Genomic DNA, 24478 nt, shown 5'->3' on the forward strand with positions numbered 1-24478 from the left:
CCACAACTCTTCAGGATTTCCCAAAGCAACCAGACCCCCCAAATCCCCACTCAGCCTGTTCGCAAACTCCTCAGCTACCTTCTCATCCTTGAGCTTGCCAACATCCAGCCTCGGCTGGGATGGTCCCATTCTCCCGGATTTAAGCTGCAACTTCAGAGTTGCTACAACAAGCTTTTGTCGGTGTTGAGGAACCAAGCACTCCGGTAGACCCTGCAGTTCTGGATCATCCTCCAGCGACCATCAACGAGGACATGGTCAATCTCCTTTGCCACTCCACCAACGTTGGAATACCAAGTCCAGCGATGAGCTTGTGGGCGCTGAAACCATGAACCAGCCACCCTAAGTCCGTGACTTCTTGCAAAGTCAAGGAACTTGGTGCTATTCTGGTTCACAGTTTCAGACCGATGGGGACCAACACACGTCTCATAACCATCCATATCAGTTACAGTCGATGCATTGAAATCCCCCAACACCAGAAGGATATCTTGCCTGGGGCACTGATCAACGACAGACTCGAGCGTGGCGTAGAATGCGTCCTTCACGTCCTTAGATCAGTCGGATAATATTCGGAGACCAGGGAAACGACACCCATGGAGTGAGGAATCCTTCGTCTCATAATACGCTCGCTGACCGGTGTTACCTCAATTATTATCAATGGAGTCAGCAACTCCTTGGGCATGGTAACCATCAGAGCGACCAGACCAATGGAAGGTCCAACCACCCGCCATGATCTCACCACTATCCGGTCTCCGAACCTCAGAGAGTGCTGCAATACCGATGTCCAAACGCTTGACCTCAGACCAGAGTGTAATCATTAAGTGGCACAATATGGTGTCAACTTTGGCAACTGCGTCTTGACCTGCAATTCTCGGACAACTTGACAAGGGGTTGGAGGGGCGGAAGTGTGATGGTAAGTTAATGATAACAGGCAAGAAAATAAGAACAATCACAACAAATAAACAACACAATGGGGACCACAAACGTTGTACCTCCAGTCTGGCAGGGCTTTGCAACAACAACATCACCAATTATGACACAACGCTCACAAAGGTTCATTCAAACAGATCCGCTTCCGCGTTGCTCCCCATGTCGGTCGAATCTGCATCCCACTCCTGTCGCCAAAATCGAGGCTAAGTTTTCCGAACCGGATCCGTCGTGTTTTTGTGTTATATTTTCATCCCTGTGTACTGTTTGTGTTTTTGTCTGTGTTAAATCACACCTTGTTGTCCACATTGTCAAATCCATTCTCCTCCTCGGATAGCCCGGGCCTACTCCTCGGATAGCCCGGGCCTACAGTACTCCTCGGATAGCCGGGAGGAAAGATCGTCTCGGTTTTAAGGTTGTTTGAATACCTCCAGGAATACCTCTGGCTCCGGCTTCACCTCCACTCCCACCTCATGCTTATATGTGTACTGTACCGTCCACCAAACAGTGATGACTCCATCTACACCTCACTATCTGAAAACATGGACCAACTTCTATCCTCTCATCCGAACTCCCTCTTCCTCATATGTGGTGACTTCAATTGTCATCATGTCAGTTGGCTGGGTGTGGGTACCTCTCTCACCTGTCATGGCACTACAGCAAAAGCTTTCTGCGACTCATTGGGACTGACTCAATCGGTCAACTTCCCGACCCGGATCTCAATCAACGGCACTCCATCTCTTCTGGATCTGATTTTGACAAATTTCCTTGAAAATGTCTATTGTTCTTCCTCCGCTGCAATCGGTTCATCTGACCACATCCTTGTCAAAGTGGACATCTCTCTGGCTGTTATCAGAGAACCACCTCAAGTCTGGCATTTCACTCAAGCCGACTGGCTTGAGTCTCCAAGCAGCCATCAAACTTCTAGACTGGTCTCCCATCTCTATTTCCTCCAACATCAACTCATCCTGGGAATTCTTTCAAAGAAACTTGCTCTCGCTCAGACACAGATTTATCCCCTCTCGTCTTCAGTTGTTCTTCCCTTCCTCCTGTCCATGGTTCAGTGAAGCTTTCAATGGTGACAAATCTCACACTCTCACTATGTCTCTCAAAAAGGACCGTTTAGAAACTCCCCCCTCCATCTACTTTCTCAACAATCCTCTTAAAGAAGTCCTTACATTCAAGCTTCAGGGTCTCACTATCTGCCATGATCCTTCGAAAGCTACATTTCCAACCTGGCCTCCAAAGCCAGTGGCCGACTGGGAATCCTCCATCGTGCAAAGTCCTTCCTCGGTCCACATCAGCTCCTGACCATGTACAAAGCTTTCGTCTGCAGCCTGATGGAGTACTGCTCTCCCCTCTGGGCTGGTGCTCCTGCCTCTCACCTTTCTCGGCTTCACGCTGTGGAAACCAAGGCATTTAGGATCATTGGTATCCCTGCGATGAGGCTGAGTCTCTGGGTCTCTCACTCTCTCACTGCAGGCAGGTCGGTGGTCTTTCTGTCTTCTACTGTCTCCTTTCCGGTCTCAGCCCCCCCCACCCCACCCCGCCCGCTGCTCTGTCTGCGATATGTCTCTCCCACATTTCCGCAGGGCGCTCAAGGTCCGCCAAAAACCTCTTTCTGGTAAAACTACCAAAATCACGAATCAATGCTCACCTTCACTCTTTCATCCTCTTGTTTTTCCCGCCTTTGGCAGAAACTCCCTCACTCTCTTCAATCCCTTTCTTCCTTCCAGACCTTCAAAACGGCCTTTCACCACCACATCTTATCATCCCCCATCCAAATCCTCGATCTTTTATACCCCCATTAATCCACCCCAAACCCACCTCCTTCAAATTCCCTGCTTTCCTTCCTGAAGGTCCCTGTAAATATCCATCTTGCTTGCCCCATGTTCCCCGCCCCATTCCTCTCCCTTCCACAGATCTCCTTATGTCTCTGTTCCCCACTGTTTTGTCCTTCCCTCTCCCGCCCCTCTTGCTGTGCGATGTGTGTTAGCTCTCATATGAGCCTCGACAATATATACACAAAAAAGAAGGTTATCATACGTGTTTGTGTTTTATAACTTGTTAACTTCCGGTGGGGTTTCCTCATGGAACGCCACGATAAGCTATTTATACAGGTTAACACGGATTTCACCCAAGGAGGAAGACCCCCTTTGAGGAGGTGGGAAAGTGAAGTCGCTGCAACATCCATCGTGAGACCCTTCGTCCTCCTGTCAAGTTTGGTTGAGATCGGACAAGTAATGATCTTTCGGACCCGGAGGAGATGGTGTCCCACCCCCCCCCCCCCCGGAGGAAAAGAATTTTATAAAAAAAAGTTCCAATCATTTTTTGCAATATCATTGTGCATAATTATGTCTTATTGAAACCCTTCGCAGTGGTTTAAGCACGTGATCCTGACCCTGGGATGGTATCACTGGGTACGCGCTCAGATGGAACTGTGCAAACAGGCCAACCATAACGGAATTGTTCCATTGCTTTCCCTCCCGTGCAACATACCCGGACACTAAACAAAGGTGATGCACGCTTGGGTCTCTTGTGCACCGTGGGAGAGGTCCTCATGGTCCGGTTACCACGCTTTCCTTCTTCTTCAACATCCTGGAAACGGATTTGGTGACACGGGTGTGAGTCTTGAGCCGCCCCGGATTGGCTCCCCCGTCCCAGACATCACATCACTTATGCACTCTGCAAAGCAAACAAAACAACTGAAACAAGATACCCATGAAGTACCAAGACACTGATGAGGTACTGACATATTGATGAGGTACTGAAATACTGATGAGGTACCAAGACACTGATGAGGTACCAAGATACTGATGAGGTACTGAAATACTGATGAGGTACCAAGATACTGATGAGGTACTGACATACTGATGAGGTACCAAGATACTGATGAGGTACTGAAATACTGATGAGGTACCAAGATACTGATGAGGTACTGACATACTGATGAGGTACCAAGATACTGATGAGGTACTGAAATACTGATGAGGTACCAAGATACTGATGAGGTACTGACTGACTGATGAGGTACTGACATACTGATGAGGTACCAAGACACTGATGAGGTACTGAAATACTGATGAGGTACCAAGATACTGAGGAGGTACTGACTTACTGATGAGGTACCAAGATACTGATGAGGTACCATGATACTGATGAGGTACTGACATACTGATGAGGTACTGACATACTGATGAGGGACCAAGACACTGATGAGGTACTGAAATACTTATGAGGTACCAAGATACTGATGAGGTACCAAGATACTGATGAGGTACTGACATATTGATGAGGTACTGACATATTGATGAGGTACTGACATACTGATGAGGTACTGACATATTGATGAGGTACTGACATACTGATGAGGTACTGACACACTCATGAGGTACGCCACTCGCTCCGTTGCGATGTTCCACAATACGTACGCGAGACCTTACAGCACGCTTTCCGATATCCATTCAAGGTGCCGAGAAGCTTCCCAACGCCTTGGTAAGCTTCTCGGAACATCAGACTTGGTAAGCCTTGGTAAGCACTGAAAATCCTCAGTAAGCAAGAAAAAGCAAATTTTCCTCGAAAGAAAATCCATATGATCGACCCAAAATGAGGACCAACAATGTTTACCTGTGCTGGAGACAATGAGCCGAGCGTGTTCTTCCCTCCAGTCCTGTGGGAAATTGTCCTCACCGGTTTGACCGGTTGTGCCGACCTCGGGGACTCCTAAGAGTTGTTAGAAAAAAATAGAATTCCAACAAGAACAACAAATAACCATCAACAACAAACAATTAAATGATCGATACTGGTGGCATCACGACGGCCATGCGATGACGCCCAAACATTCGTTCAGAATTCTCTTACAGCTGTCATCCCCATCGGCACTTTCGCTTACATTCTCTTTGCCATCTCCTGGTGACCGGTGTGATCTCCTCGGGGTTCTCTGAGAAAGACGAGGACTGGAAGAGAGGAGATTCCGCTGCAGGAAAACGAAATATCAGATGATTAGAGTTGTGATTTTGGTGAAACAAACTTTCACGGTAAAGTCTCATCAACACCTGACGACACCATGAACGTGTGACACGTCTCAATAACACCTGACATCATGAACGTGTGACACGTCTCCACAACACCTGACGACACCATGAACGTGTGACACGTCTCAATAACACCTGACACCATGAACGTGTGACACGTCTCAACAACACCTGACACCATGAACGTGTGACACGTCTCAATAACACCTGACACCATGAACGTGTGACACGTCTCAATAACACCTGACACCATGAACGTGTGACACGTCTCCACAACACCTGACACCATGAACGTGTGACACGTCTCAATAACACCTGACACCATGAACGTGTGACACGTCTCAATAACACCTGACACCATGAACGTGTGACACGTCTCAATAACACCTGACACCATGAACGTGTGACACGTCTCAATAACACCTGACACCATGAACGTGTGACACGTCTCAATAACACCTGACACCATGAACGTGTGACACGTCTCAATAACACCTGACACCATGAACGTGTGACACGTCTCAATAACACCTGACACCATGAACGTGTGACACGTCTCCACAACACCTGACGACACCATGAACGTGGGACACGTCTCCACAACACCTGACACCATGAACGTTTGACATGTACATCCCCTCCCCTCTTCCTGCCCTCACTCCCCACTAACTTCCCCATTCTCGGCGACATCAAGTACTTGAGAGGAGACATACTCGGAGACTTAAAGGTCCCCCTGACAAGCCAAAGTACATAAAAGTCATTTATATATGTCCTGGAGGAGTTTTTCATCTTGATTTCAGATCTGACAATGTTTTTTCACAACACTCATTCTGTAAAATGTAAAATTAAAAAAACAAACCTCTTCGGGAACGCCCCTAAAAATTCTCCTGAAAGGGGCATAACCCACATGACGTCAACTACAACATTAAAAATGCTGCACGTAAATTACTCGGGTTGGTGGTCTTGGTGATTCTATTGGGTTCCTGTGTGTTTCAACATTCGATTGGACGACTCAATCGCTTCGTTCATCTCTGCTTTAAAAAAATCAAACATTTGGTTTTGAATAATGGATGACGCGGACTTTCACTTGTCTGGTAGCGACAGTGAGTGTGAGAGAAATGAAGGATTTCGGTCTGAATCACATGGAGAATTGTCGGATAACGTAGTCGCGGGAGGTGAAGTTCAGGCAGCTGGAAATGAAATACGGCCTTAGCAGTTCGAGCACGAAGCAGGACAAGCAGAGGAAAATGGCGATGAAATTCCCGGCGTTCATTATGATCGGGAGGACATCGAAGGAAGACTCGGCAATAACAACTGGTTCGACTAAATCCTATTCGTAATTAAATAATGTAAATTCGACTTGCATACTGCTCGATATCAGAAATATTTTAGTGAGGTGACGTGAACAGCGCAGCGCAGCGGACACAATCAAGGCCGGCGCATGTCATCGGCCGTATCTCTCCGCGCATAAAACGAAGCAACCTCGCTGTCCGGATACGATGAAAACTTGAGTGCAGAACACTCCTTGTGACACAATTGTCTAGAGTAGTCCGATAAATCTGACGTTCTGTTGCATTTTTATTTATTTTATTCCTACTGTCGTCATGTAGCGCCAGTAGAAAACAATGAAGAAAAGAGAATAACAAAATAGAGCGACAGTACGTCAGATTTATCGGCCGAGTCGGACGGACGACGGATTTATCGGACTAGTCTAGACTCTAGAGATCTCGAGTCAATCCACTGTGTGCGAGTTTCTGTTTGTGACGTCATGTTGCGATTGGCTGAAGCCAACTTTTTTTAGGGGCGGGGCATAGCAAGTCGTGAAAAGCACAATAAATGATCGAAATATTGGTCTAATTATCCCATTTTTGATAAAAAAAAATAAAACATGGGTGATTTCTTCACTGGGAAGGTCAAGTTAATATATAAATAACCAGAAAGTTTTGCATGTCATGGGGACCTTTAAAGTCTGGGATCATTCTTATTTTTCCAAAAAATTATTTGAACTGAACTACACTAAAGTGGGAAACTGGGAATGTTGTTGTCGGCGGATGCATATTGGAATGAGATTCGATTCTGAATTCAGCCCGTTGGTTACATCATTACTGGGATGTGACTGTGTCGCTGGTGCAGCTCCTCTGTACAATACAAGGAATTTGTGATTCGTTCAGGCTGCCGGTGATAGCTCGCCCACTCTCCATGAAAGACAGTGTGGGATCTTTAAGTTTTATTCGATGTTTGTATGCAAAGTCAAGGCTCGTGGAAGAGCTAGAAAACTGAACGGATAAGGACACAGCAGAACAAAAGAAACAGCAGAAAGAGGGGACACCAACACCAGGGATGAAGGACAAAATAGGGGGAGACTTTGGCAAATAAGGAATACGCGGAGGAATGGAGGAGGGGGGCGGAGGGGGTAGGGGAGGACGCAAGTGGTGGACAATATGGATACAGAAGGAAACTCTCAGGAATTAAAAACGGGAATGGTGGAAGGCGGTGAGCTTGAGGGTGGGATGGAGGTTAAACGGGGGCAGAAAAGATCATGGCTTCGGATTTGAGATGGTGATGAACCTTTCTGTAAATTAAGTTCCTCCACCATTATCACGAACTGATTCCAGCAGACGGGACACACGGCTTAAGGGCCGTTTGATGGACTGTGCACAACACTGATGAATCACTCTGCATGAAAACACAAGGATGACAGTTTATAGCTGGGTCAGGATTCGAACCCAGGCAACACAGGTCAGGGACGAGTGGACACACCGATGGGCTTGTCCTTCCATCCAGGAAAACGGAATTAAACGATTTAATGCCATGGCATTAAACCCCAGGAAGAAGTAGGAATCATATGAGATTAAACCCCAGGAAGAAGTAGGAATCATATGGGATTAAACCCAAGGAAGATGGAAATCATTTGGCATTAAACTGCAGGAAGAAGTTGGAATCATATGGGATTAAACCCCAGGAAGATGGAAATAATTTGGCATTAAACCCCAGGAAGAAGTAGGTATCATATGGGATTAAACCCCAGAAAAAAAATTGGAATCATATAGGATTAAACCCCAGAAAAAATTGGAATCATATGGGATTAAACCCCAGTAAGAAATGGGAATCATATGGGATTAAACCCCAGTAAGAAATGGAAATCATGTGGCATTAAACCCCAGGAAGAAGGAGGAATCATATGGGATTAAACCCCAGGAAGAAATGAGAATGATGTGGCATTAACCCCCAGTAAGAAATGGAAATTATATGGCATTTACACCCAGTAAGAAATGGGAATGATATGGCATTAACCCCCAGGAAGAAATGGGAGTTATATGGGATTAAACCTCAGGAAGAAATGGAAGTGGTTTGGGATTAAACCCCAGTAAAAAATGGGAATGCTGTGGGATTAAACCCAAGGCAGATATGGGTGAATACGGAATGGAAATCAATGAATCCCGCTCGATGACAAAACACGAACCGGGATTGAGCGAAAGCGACGAAGCGGTGAGCAGAAGACCGGCCTTCCCTTCAATGGGATTTCAAACTGAACCCTGAAAATAAAAATGGAGAGAACACATGAAAACACGTGAGATCATTAAAACCTGTTTGTTTAATGGAGTCAATTAAATAAATAACCACTGTGTGGGGGGGGGGGCAAGGGGGTTGAAGGGGCAGTTGTCGTGAGAACATCTACAACACAATAAAACACTGGGATCGGAAAAACAAGATGAGGACAAAAAAATGTAATTGCAGAGCAAAGGTTCCCAACCTGTGGTTCACAGACCGCAAGTCCTCGAGTAATCCTGACCCAGATCTACACGACCTCCTTGACTCAATCGAAGCACAGCTTCGGGGTGAAGTCCAAGGTATCACCAGGGAACATCTGCAAAGCCTCAAAGGACAAACAACTACGCGACTACTTTCCCGTCTCCGAGCCCAAGAGATCTCAGCACCTCCTCTTCCTCTTCTTGCTGTGTTTCATTCAGCTTGTGCGCAGCTTGGTCACCCCCATGCGTCCTTTGCTGTTGGTGTTTCACCCCACATCCAACCGGTTCGCTTCCATGCTGCCCTCACTCTTCCATGAGCCTCGACCATGTACACAAAACCAGCACTGAGCACCTGCGTGTCCTAATGATCCTCGATCCTGGAGTTCCGCGAAACCTTTGGAGGTTGGGAATGGGTCAGAGCACGCAGTGAGTTTGGGAACCACCGGGACTGTAGTCTGTGGAGCATCGGTTCGTTTAACGGACAATTTAAACCTGCGGTTACCATGGCAACAAGACACCAAAGTTCGTGCTTGGAGATTGAATGCGCATGTGGATGTTAATGATACAGATGGAGAGGAAAGATGACCCTGTGCGACCCACACGTGATTTCATTGCTCACGTGTTCCTGTCAATTGACCAATGGGGTAACGAGGAAGGGAGGGGGAGGGGTCAAAAAAATAAAATAAATAATATCATGCAAATTATCAATCGCAACACCTGAAGTTGGTGTCTGTGGTCTCCCATAAAAAAGTATCCATAAATGTACCTGGGAGAACCCTCACCTCCTTTCCACCTTCTGAGCACCGAGAGAGCGCGGAGAGTCCAAGCACGTTCCTAGGAGGAGGAGGAGGAGAAGGTGAGGGTGAGCATGACTGGAATTTGGACGGAGAGAAAAAGGATGCGAGTTCGGGTGGAAGTACCACCTTGATGGGAACAATCAGAGAGGACGCATGATGCATTGTGGGTGAGGAAGGTTGGTGAGGAGTCTATGGATTGATCGGTCGCATCTCTCTTCGGGGTCCTGGGAAATAAATAAATAAATGTTTTCATCACACTCACAACCACTCGGTCGGAAAAGCTTTTGATGACACCGTCCTCGCTACCCGTCTACATATTATGTACGCGAACAAGGCAAAAATATTTGACCTTCCAAACGTGTTCCCAAAATTCCTCCTCCCTTCCCGAACACCGCCGTCACCTCCTTCCCATTTTCACCCATCATCCATCCTCCCCTGATATCATAACCCCCCCCCATTACCCTCCGAAGTCAAGGCTGCTGAAGCTCGAGATGAGCGACAAGATGGGGGAAGTCGCTGCTTCCAGGGACGATGAGGTGCCTGAGTTAAAGGAGGAGCACAATGATGGCTCAGGGAGCTCAAGCATAGGTCCTGCTGAGGAATCTCTGAGGGACACGTCCTCCACTCCGTCCTTCTCCGGTACTGCAAGAAAGAAGGTTGAAGAACAATGTGGGGATGAGACAGACAAACAGTGAAATAACCCCCCCCCCCCAAAAAAAACCCATGCCCATGACCCAACACCCCCATGCTCCTCGGGCCCCTTCCTCACCTGGCTCCAGTTGAAACTCCATAACGCACAAAACCACAAAGTTCAACCAACTCCAAATCGATGGACGTCGATCTCTCCAAGTCCTTCCACCAATCAGTCACCAAGATTGTCTTTCCTCCAAAGATTATTGTCTGCGGCGACAGGAAGAGAAACAGCTATTCATGATTCAATGACGTCATAAACGAAAAGACAAAAGGTTTTTCAAACAATCAAAGAATATCGAACAGGAATTCGCCGAAAAAAAACTGCCTCATGGGGACTCCAGGCGGATAGTTTGGGGAGCAGGACAGGATGCCGGACCGGATCGAAAGCACAAGATACGTCCCTGATGTCGTGTCTCATATTGAGGGTGTCCATCCGTTGCTGGGTGAGTGGAAGCAGCATGTCCAAGGTGGAGTGACCTGATGTGAATATAAATTGGTGATGTGATGATGTGAGATGAGGTTGTTGGAGAAAAGGAATGATTTCGGATTGCCGCGTCAGAGGCTCACGAGTGCGATGTGCCGACACGCCGAAGACCTAATGTGTCCGAGAACGGCCGAACGATCTTTTAGTGAAGACCCGTCATGCTGGGGTCGTGAGCTGGGGTAGTGAGCTGGGGTAGTGAGCTGGGATAGTGAGCTGGGGTAGTGAGCTGGGGGAGTGAGCTGGGATAGTGAGATGGGGTAGTGAGCTGGGGTAGTGAGCTGGGGTAGTGAGCTGGGATAGTGAGCTGGGGTAGTGAGCTGGGTAGTGAGCTGGGATAGTGAGCTGGGGTAGTGAGCTGGGATAGTGAGCTGGGGTAGTGAGCTGGGATAGTGAGCTGGGGTAGTGAGCTGGGGTAGTGAGCTGGGGTAGTGAGCTGGGATAGTGAGCTGGGATAGTGAGGTGGGGTAGTGAGCTGGGATAGTGAGCTGGGGTCGTGAGCTGGGATAGTGAGGTGGGGCAGTGAGGTGGGGCAGCGTTTTCACCCCCAACACGAACCCCATTGTAAATAATGGTGGTTTCAAAAGTGCAGGAAGCAAAAAGGTGGAAGGTGGTTCATATAATTACAATCGGTTGTATTATAAACTTGCAAATACCACCGGTCGCTTTGCTGATGGGAGTACTTAACGGGGGGGGTGGAGGGAAAAACCGCCCAGACGTTTCCAGAGCCAAGCTGTCCAGAGACAGAGACTGCTCAGACACGTCTGGAGACAAACACAGCTCGGACACATCCGGAGATAAACTCCCGTCCAGACATAAACACCACCTGGACACGTCTGGAAACAAACTCCCATCAGGACATGTCCAGAGACAAACTCCCGTCCAGACATAACCACCGTCCGGATATGTCCAGTGACAGAGACAGAAAGAGAGGGGCAGGGGGAAGTGAGAGAGGTGTGGAAGGAGGGTGCTGCACTGCATTGGGAGGGAGTAGAGCAAGGATGGGACCAAGAGAGGGAGAGGTGTGGGGGTAGGGGAGTTAGCAGGGATAATATGTTATACTTTATGAACAACACACACATACACACACGCACACACACACACACACACACACACACACACACACACACACACACACACACACACACACACACACACACACACACACACACACACACACACACACACACACACACACACACACGAAAATACACACATATACACAGACACATATACACACATCCATACAAATACACACACTGACACACAAATACACACACACAGACACATAAATACACACACATGCATACAAATACACACACACGAAAATACACACACACACACACACATACACACATATCCATAGAAATACACACACATCCATACAAATACACACACACGAAAATACACACACACATACACACACACATCCATAGAAATACACACACATCCATACAAATACACGCACACACACGAAAATACACACACACACATACACACACATCCATACAAATACACACACACGAAAATACACACACACACATACACACACACATCCATAGAAATACACACACATCCATACAAATACACACATCCATACAAATACACACAAATCCATACAAATACACACATCCATATAAATACACACATCCATACAAATACACAAAAATCCATACATCCACACACATCCATACAAATACACACATCCATACAAATACACACACATCCATACAAATACACACACACACGAAAATACACACACACATACACACATCCATAGAAATACACACACATCCATACAAATACACACACATCCATACAAATACACACACATCCATACAAATACACACACATCCATACAAATATACACACATCCATACAAATACACACATCCATACAAATACACACACATCCATACAAATACATACACATCCACACAAATACACACATCCATACAAATCCACACATCCATACAAATACACACACATCCACACAAATACACACATCCATACAAATACACACATCCATACAAATACACACACATCCATACAAATACACACACATCCACACAAATACACACATCCACACAAATACACACACATCCATACAAATACACACACATCCATACAAATACACACACATCCACACAAATACACACACATCCATACAAATACACACACATCCATACAAATACACACACATCCACACAAATACACACATCCATACAAATACACACATCCATACAAATACACACACATCCACACAAATACACACATCCACACAAATACACACATTCACACAAATACACACACATCCATACAAATACACACACATCCACACAAATACACACACATCCATACAAATACACACATCCATACAAATACACACACATCCTCACAAATACACACACATCCATACAAATACACACACATCCACACAAATACACACATCCATACAAATACACACACATCCATACAAATACACACAAATCCATACAAATACACACATCCATACAAATACACACATCCATACAAATACACACAAATCCATACATCCACACACATCCATACAAATACACAAATCCATACAAATACACACACATCCATACAAATACACACACATCCATACAAATACACACATCCATACAAATACACACATCCATACAAATACACACACATCCATACAAATACACACACATCCACACAATTACACACATCCAAACAAATACACACACACATCCACACAAATACACACACATCCACACAAATACACACACATCCACACAAATACACACACATCCACACAAATACACACACATCCACACAAATACACACATCCACACAAATACACACAAATCCACACAAATACACACACATCCACACAAATACACACACATCGACACAAATACACACACATCCACACAAATACACACACATCCATACAAATACACACACATCCACACAAATACACACAAATCCATACAAATACACACACATCCACACAAATACACACACATCCACACAAATACACACACATCCACACAAATACACACAAATCCATACAAATACACACATCCACACAAATACACACACATCCATACAAATACACACACATCCACACAAATACACACACATCCATACAAATACACACATCCACACAAATACACACAAATCCATACAAATACACACACATCCACACAAATACACACAAATCCATACAAATACACACACATCCACACAAATACACACAAATCCATACAAATACACACACATCCACACAAATATACACAAATCCATACAAATACACACATCCACACAAATACACACACATCCATACAAATACACACACATCCACACAAATATACACACAGCCATACAAATACACACACATCCACACAAATACACACATCCACACAAATATACACACATCCACACAAATACACACATCCACACAAATATACACACATCCACACAAATACACACACATCCATACAAATACACACATCCAGACAAATATACACACATCCACACAAATACACACACATCCACACAAATACACACACATCCACACAAATACATACAAATACACACATCCACACAAATACACACATCCACACAAATACACACATCCATACAAATACACACACATCCATACAAATACACACATCCACACAAATATACACATCCACACAAATACACACACATCCATACAAATACACACATCCATACAAATACACACACATCCATACAAATACACACACATCCATACAAATACACACACATCCATACAAATGCACACACATCCATACAAATACACACACATCCATACAAATACACACACATCCACACAAATACACAGAAATCCATACAAATACACACACATCCACACAAATACACACAAATCCATACAAATACACACACATCCACACAAATACACACACATCCACACAAATACACACACATCCATACAAATACACACACATCCACACAAATACACACAAATCCATACAAATACACACACATCCACACAAATACACACACATCCACACAAATACACACACATCCACACAAATACACACATCCATACAAATACACACACATCCACACAAATACACACACATCCACACAAATACACACACACATCCACACAAATACACACACATCCATACAAATACACCCACATCCACACAAATACACACACATCCACACAAATACACACACATCCACACAAATACACACATCCATACAAATACACACACATCCACACAAATACACACACAACCATACAAATACTCACACATCCACACAAATACACACAAATCGATACAAATACACACATCCACACATCCATACAAATACACACACATCCACACAAATACACACAAATCGATACAGATACACACATCCACACAAATACACACATCCATACAAATACACACACATCCACACAAATACACACAAATCCATACAAATACACACACATCCACACAAATACACACAAATCCATACAAATACACACACATCCACACAAATACACACACATCCACACAAATACACACAAATTCATACAAAGACACACACAACCACACAAATATACACAAATCCATACAAATACACACACAACCACACAAATACACACACATCCACACAAATACACACACATCCACACAAATACACACATTCATACAAATACACACACATCCACACAAATACACACACATCCACACAAATACACACACATCCACACAAATACACACACATCCACACAAATACACACAAATCCATACAAATACACACAAATCCACACAAATACACACACATCCACACAAATACACACACATCCATACAAATACACACACATCCACACAAATACACACAAATCGATACAAATACACACATCCACACAAATACACACATCCATACAAATACACACACATCCATACAAATATACACACATCCACACAAATACACACACATCCACACAAATACACACACATCCACACAAATACACACACATCCACACAAATACACACATCCATACAAATACACACACATCCACACAAATACACACACATCCATACAAATACACACACATCCACACAAATACACACACATCCACACAAATACACACACATCCACACAAATACACACATCCATACAAATACACACACATCCACACAAATACACACACATCCATACAAATACACACATATCCACACAAATACACACAAATCGATACAAATACACACATCCACACAAATACACACATCCATTCAATTACACACACATCCACACAAATACACACAAATCGATACAAATACACACATCCACACAAATACACACATCCATACAAATACACACACATCCACACAAATACACACACATCCATACAAATACACACACATCCACACAAATACACACACATCCATACAAATACACACACATCCACACAAATACACACACATCCACACAAATACACACAAATCCATACAAATACACACACATCCACACAAATATACACAAATCCATACAAATACACACACATCCACACAAATACACACACATCCACACAAATACACACACATCCACACAAATACACACATCCATACAAATACACACACATCCACACAAATACACACACATCCACACAAATACACACACATCCACACAAATACACACACATCCACACAAATACACACAAATCCATACAAATACACACACATCCACACAAATACACACACATACACTCAAATATACACACATCCATACAAATACACACACATCCATACAAATACACACACATCCATACAAATACACACATCCATACAAATACACACATCCATACAAATACACACACATCCATACAAATACACACATCCATACAAATACACACATCCACACAAATATACACACATCCATACAAATACACACACATCCATACAAATACACACATCCATACTAATACACACATCCATACAAATACACACATCCACACAAATATACACACATCCATACAAATACACACACATCCACACAAATACACACACATCCACACAAATACACACACATCCACACAAATACACACACATCCACACAAATACACACACATCCACACAAATACACACACATCCATACAAATACACACACATCCATACAAATACACACACATCCATACAAATACACACACATCCATACAAATACACACACATCCACACAAAAACACACACATCCATACAAATACACACACATCCACACAAAGACACACACATCCATACAAATACACACACATCCACACAAAGACACACACATCCATACAAATACACACACATCCACACAAAGACACACACATCCATACAAATACACACATCCACACAAAGACACACACATCCACACAAATACACACACATCCACACAAATACAAACAAATCCATACAAATACACACACATCCACACAAATACACACAAATCCATACAAATACACACACATCCACACAAATATACACAAATCCATACAAATATACACAAATCCATACAAATACACACACATCCACACAAATACACACACATCCATACAAATACACACACATCCACACAAAGACACACACATCCATACAAATACACACACATCCACACAAAGACACACAAATCCATACAAATACACACACATCCACACAAATATACACAAATCCAGACAAATATACACAAATCCATACAAATACACACACATCCACACAAATACACACAAATCCATACAAATACACACACATCCACACAAATACACACAAATCCATACAAATACACACACATCCACACAAATACACACAAATCCATACAAATACACACACATCCATACAAATACACACACATCCACACAAATACACACAAATCCATACAAATACACACACATCCACACAAATACACACACATCCACACAAATACACACAAATCCATACAAATACACACACATCCACACAAATATACACAAATCCATACAAATACACACACATCCACACAAATACACACACATCCACACAAATACACACACATCCACACAAATACACACACATCCATACAAATACACACATCAATACAAATACACACACATCCACACAAATACACACACATCCACACAAATACACACACATCCACACAAATACACACACATCCACACAAATACACACACATCCATACAAATACACACACATCCACACAAATACACACACATCCACACAAATACACACACATCCATACAAATACACACACATCCATACAAATACACACACATCCACACAAATACACACACATCCATACAAATACACACACATCCACACAAATACACACACATCGATACAAATACACACATCCACACAAATACACACATCCATACAAATACACACACATCCATACAAATACACACATCCATACAAATACACACATCCACACAAATACACACAAATCCATACAAATACACACATCCATAAAAATACACACACATCCACACAAATACACACATCCATACAAATACACACAAATCCATACAAATACACACATCCACACAAATACACACACATCCATACAAATACACACACATCCACACAAATACACACACATCCACACAAATACACACACATCCACACAAATACACACACATCCACACAAATACACACACATCCATACAAATACACACACATCCATACAAATACACACACATCCATACAAATACACATACATCCATACAAATACACACACATCCACACAAATACACACACATCCACACAAATACACACACATCCACACAAATACACACACATCCACACAAATACACACACATCCATACAAATACACACACATCCATACAAATACACACACATCCATACAAATACACACACATCCATACAAATACACACACATCCATACAAATACACACATCCATACAAATACACACATCCACACAAATACACACACATCCATACAAATACACACACATCCACACAATTACACACATCCATACAAATACACACACACATCCACACAAATACACACACATCCACACAAATACACACACATCCACACAAATACACACACATCCACACAAATACACACACATCCACACAAATACACACATCCACACAAATACACACAAATCCACACAAATACACACACATCCACACAAATACACACACATCCACACAAATACACACACATCCACACAAATACACACACATCCATACAAATACACACACATCCACACAAATACACACAAATCCATACAAATACACACACATCCACACAAATACACACACATCCACACAAATACACACACATCCACACAAATACACACAAATCCATACAAATACACACATCCACACAAATACACACACATCCATACAAATACACACACATCCACACAAATACACACACATCCATACAAATACACACATCCACACAAATACACACACATCCATACAAATACACACACATCCACACAAATACACACAAATCCATACAAATACACACACATCCACACAAATACACACAAATCCATACAAATACACACACATCCACACAAATACACACACATCCACACAAATACACACATCCACACAAATATACAGACATCCAGACAAATACACACACATCCATACAAATACACACAAATCCATACAAATACACACACATCCACACAAATACACACATCCACACAAATATACACACATCCAGACAAATACACACATCCATACAAATACACACAAATCCATACAAATACACACACATCCACACAAATACACACACATCCACACAAATACACACACATCCACACAAATACACACATCCACACAAATATACACACATCCACACAAATACATACAAATACACACATCCACACAAATACACACATCCACATAAATACACACACATCCATACAAATACACACACATCCATACAAATACACACACATCCATACAAATACACACACATCCACACAAATACACACAAATCCATACAAATACACACATCCACACAAATACACACACATCCATACAAATACACACACATCCACACAAATACACACACATCCATACAAATACACACACATCCACACAAATACACACAAATCCATACAAATACACACACATCCACACAAATACACAGAAATCCATACAAATACACACACATCCACACAAATACACACAAATCCATACAAATACACACACATCCACACAAATACACACACATCCACACAAATACACACAAATCCATACAAATACACACACATCCACACAAATACACACAAATCCATACAAATACACACACATCCACACAAATACACACACATCCACACAAATACACACACATCCACACAAATACACACATCCATACAAATACACACACATCCACACAAATACACACACATCCACACAAATACACACACACATCCACACAAATACACACACATCCATACAAATACACACACATCCACACAAATACACACACATCCACACAAATACACACACATCCACACAAATACACACATCCATACAAATACACACACATCCACACAAATACACACACATCCATACAAATACACACACATCCACACAAATACACACAAATCGATACAAATACACACATCCACACAAATACACACATCCATACAAATACACACACATCCACACAAATACACACAAATCGATACAAATACACACATCCACACAAATACACACATCCATACAAATACACACACATCCACACAAATACACACAAATCCATACAAATACACACACATCCACACAAATACACACAAATCCATACAAATACACACACATCCACACAAATACACACACATCCACACAAATACACACAAATCCATACAAATACACACACATCCACACAAATATACACAAATCCATACAAATACACACACATCCACACAAATACACACACATCCACACAAATACACACACATCCACACAAATACACACATCCATACAAATACACACACATCCACACAAATACACACACATCCACACAAATACACACACATGCACGCAAATACACACACATTCACACAAATACACACAAATCCATACAAATACACACACATCCACACAAATACACACACATCCACACAAATACACACACATCCATACAAATACACACACATCCACACAAATACACACAAATCCATACAAATACACACATCCACACAAATACACACATCCATACAAATACACACACATCCATACAAATATACACACATCCACACAAATACACACACATCCACACAAATACACACACATCCACACAAATACACACACATCCACACAAATACACACATCCATACAAATACACACACATCCACACAAATACACACACATCCGTACAAATACACACACATCCACACAAATACACACACATCCACACAAATACACACACATCCACACAAATACACACATCCATACAAATACACACACATCCACACAAATACACACACATCCATACAAATACACACACATCCACACAAATACACACAAATCGATACAAATACACACATCCACACAAATACACACATCCATACAAATACACACACATCCACACAAATACACACAAAGCGATACAAATACACACATCCACACAAATACACACATCCATACAAATACACACACATCCACACAAATACACACAAATCCATACAAATACACACACATCCACACAAATACACACAAATCCATACAAATACACACACATCCACACAAATACACACACATCCACACAAATACACACACATCCACACAAATACACACAAATCCATACAAATACACACACATCCACACAAATATACACAAATCCATACAAATACACACACATCCACACAAATACACACACATCCATACAAATACACACACATCCACACAAATACAAACAAATCCATACAAATACACACACATCCACACAAATACACACAAATCCATACAAATACACACACATCCACACAAATATACACAAATCCATACAAATATACACAAATCCATACAAATACACACACATCCACACAAATACACACAAATCCATACAAATACACACACATCCACACAAATACAAACAAATCCATACAAATACACACACATCCACACAAATACCCACAAATCCATACAAATACACACACATCCACACAAATATACACAAATCCACACAAATACACACAAATCCATACAAATACACACATCCACACAAATACACACACATCCATACAAATACACACACATCCACACAAATACACACAAATCCATACAAATACACACACATCCACACAAATACACACAAATCCATACAAATACACACACATCCACACAAATACACACAAATCCATACAAATACACACACATCCATACAAATACACACACATCCACACAAATACACACAAATCCATACAAATACACACACATCCACACAAATACACACACATCCACACAAATACACACAAATCCATACAAATACACACACATCCACACAAATATACGCAAATCCATACAAATACACATACATCCACACAAATACACACACATCCACACAAACACTCACACGTCCAGACAAATACACACACATCCACACAATTACACACAACACAATACAAATACACACACATCCAGACAAATACACACACACCCACGCACATACCCACACAACCCCACACATACCCTCCCATCCACACAAATACACACAAATCCATACAAATACACACACAACCACACAACTTCACACTCATCCACACAAATACACACAAATCCATACAAATACACACAAATCCATACAAATACACACACATCCACACAAATACACACACATCCATACAAATACACACACATCCACACAAATACACACAAATCGATACAAATACACACATCCACACAAATACACACATCCATACAAATACACACACATCCATACAAATACACACATCCATACAAATACACACATCCACACAAATACACACAAATCCATACAAATACACACATCCATAAAAATACACACACATCCACACAAATACACACATCCATACAAATACACACAAATCCATACAAATACACACATCCACACAAATACACACACATCCATACAAATACACACACATCCACACAAATACACACACATCCACACAAATACACACACATCCACACAAATACACACACATCCACACAAATACACACACATCCATACAAATACACACACATCCATACAAATACACACACATCCATACAAATACACACACATCCACACAAATACACACACATCCACACAAATACACACAAATTCATACAAATACACACAAATCCACACAAATACACACACATCCACACAAATACACACACATCCATACAAATACACACACATCCACACAAATACACACAAATCGATACAAATACACACATCCATACAAATACACACACATCCACACAAATACACACACATCCATACAAATACACACACATCCATACAAATACACACACACCCACACAAATACACACACATCCACACAAATACACACACATCCACACAAATACACACACATCCACACAAATACACACACATCCATACAAATACACACACATCCATACAAATACACACACATCCACACAAATACACACACATCCATACAAATACACACACATCCACACAAATAAACACACATGCACACAAATACACACACATCCACACAAATACACACACATCCACACAAATACACACACATCCATACAAATACACACACATCCATACAAATACATACACATCCATACAAATACACACACATCCATACAAATACACACACATCCACACAAATACACACACAAACACACAAATACACACACATCCACACAAATACACACACATCCACACAAATACACACACATCCATACAAATACACACACATCCATACAAATACACACACATCCATACAAATACACACACATCCATACAAATACACACACATCCACACAAATACACACATCCATACAAATACACACATCCATACAAATACACACACATCCATACAAATACACACACATCCACACAATTACACACATGCATACAAATACACACACACATGCACGCAAATACACACACATCCACACAAATACACACACATCCACACAAATACACACACATCCACACAAATACACACACATCCACACAAATACACACATCCACACAAATACACACAAATCCACACAAATACACACACATCCACACAAATACACACACATCCACACAAATACACACACATCCACACAAATACACACACATCCATACAAATACACACACATCCACACAAATACACACAAATCCATACAAATACACACACATCCACACAAATACACACACATCCACACAAATACACACACATCCACACAAATACACACAAATCCATACAAATACACACATCCACACAAATACACACACATCCATACAAATACACACACATCCACACAAATACACACACATCCATACAAATACACACATCCACACAAATACACACAAATCCATACAAATACACACACATCCACACAAATACACACAAATCCATACAAATACACACACATCCGCACAAATACACACAAATCCATACAAATACACACACATCCACACAAATACACACAAATCCATACAAATACACACATCCACACAAATACACACACATCCATACAAATACACACACATCCACACAAATACACACAAATCCATACAAATACACACACATCCACACAAATACACACATCCATACAAATACACACACATC

At 41.9% G+C, this 24478-nt stretch overlaps 1 protein-coding gene across 6 annotated transcripts in view; it reads right to left on the reverse strand.

Moving 5' to 3' along the window:
* The window catches only part of LOC147007488 (uncharacterized), a 39014-nt gene that overhangs the window by 9375 nt on the left and 5161 nt on the right, over nucleotides 1-24478 (reverse strand). For all 6 annotated transcript variants that reach the window (XM_085867046.1, XM_085867051.1, XM_085867045.1 and 3 more), the window contains exons 2-9: nucleotides 10277-10407; nucleotides 9969-10149; nucleotides 9634-9731; nucleotides 9493-9544; nucleotides 8422-8494; nucleotides 4817-4900; nucleotides 4552-4647; nucleotides 3424-3522 (exon numbers count right to left, since the gene is read on the reverse strand). In XM_085867046.1, the coding sequence (XP_085723172.1) occupies nucleotides 3424-3522; nucleotides 4552-4647; nucleotides 4817-4900; nucleotides 8422-8494; nucleotides 9493-9544; nucleotides 9634-9731; nucleotides 9969-10149; nucleotides 10277-10298 (705 nt within the window). In that variant the 5' untranslated portion in view covers nucleotides 10299-10407. The remainder of the gene's footprint in view (nucleotides 1-3423; nucleotides 3523-4551; nucleotides 4648-4816; nucleotides 4901-8421; nucleotides 8495-9492; nucleotides 9545-9633; nucleotides 9732-9968; nucleotides 10150-10276; nucleotides 10408-24478) is intronic.

This window comes from Eptatretus burgeri, unplaced genomic scaffold, assembly GCF_056783735.1.
Source record: "Eptatretus burgeri isolate ZD-2024b unplaced genomic scaffold, Ebu_testis_v1 Ebu_testis_scaffold_137, whole genome shotgun sequence".
NCBI classification, from domain to species: domain Eukaryota; kingdom Metazoa; phylum Chordata; class Myxini; order Myxiniformes; family Myxinidae; genus Eptatretus; species Eptatretus burgeri.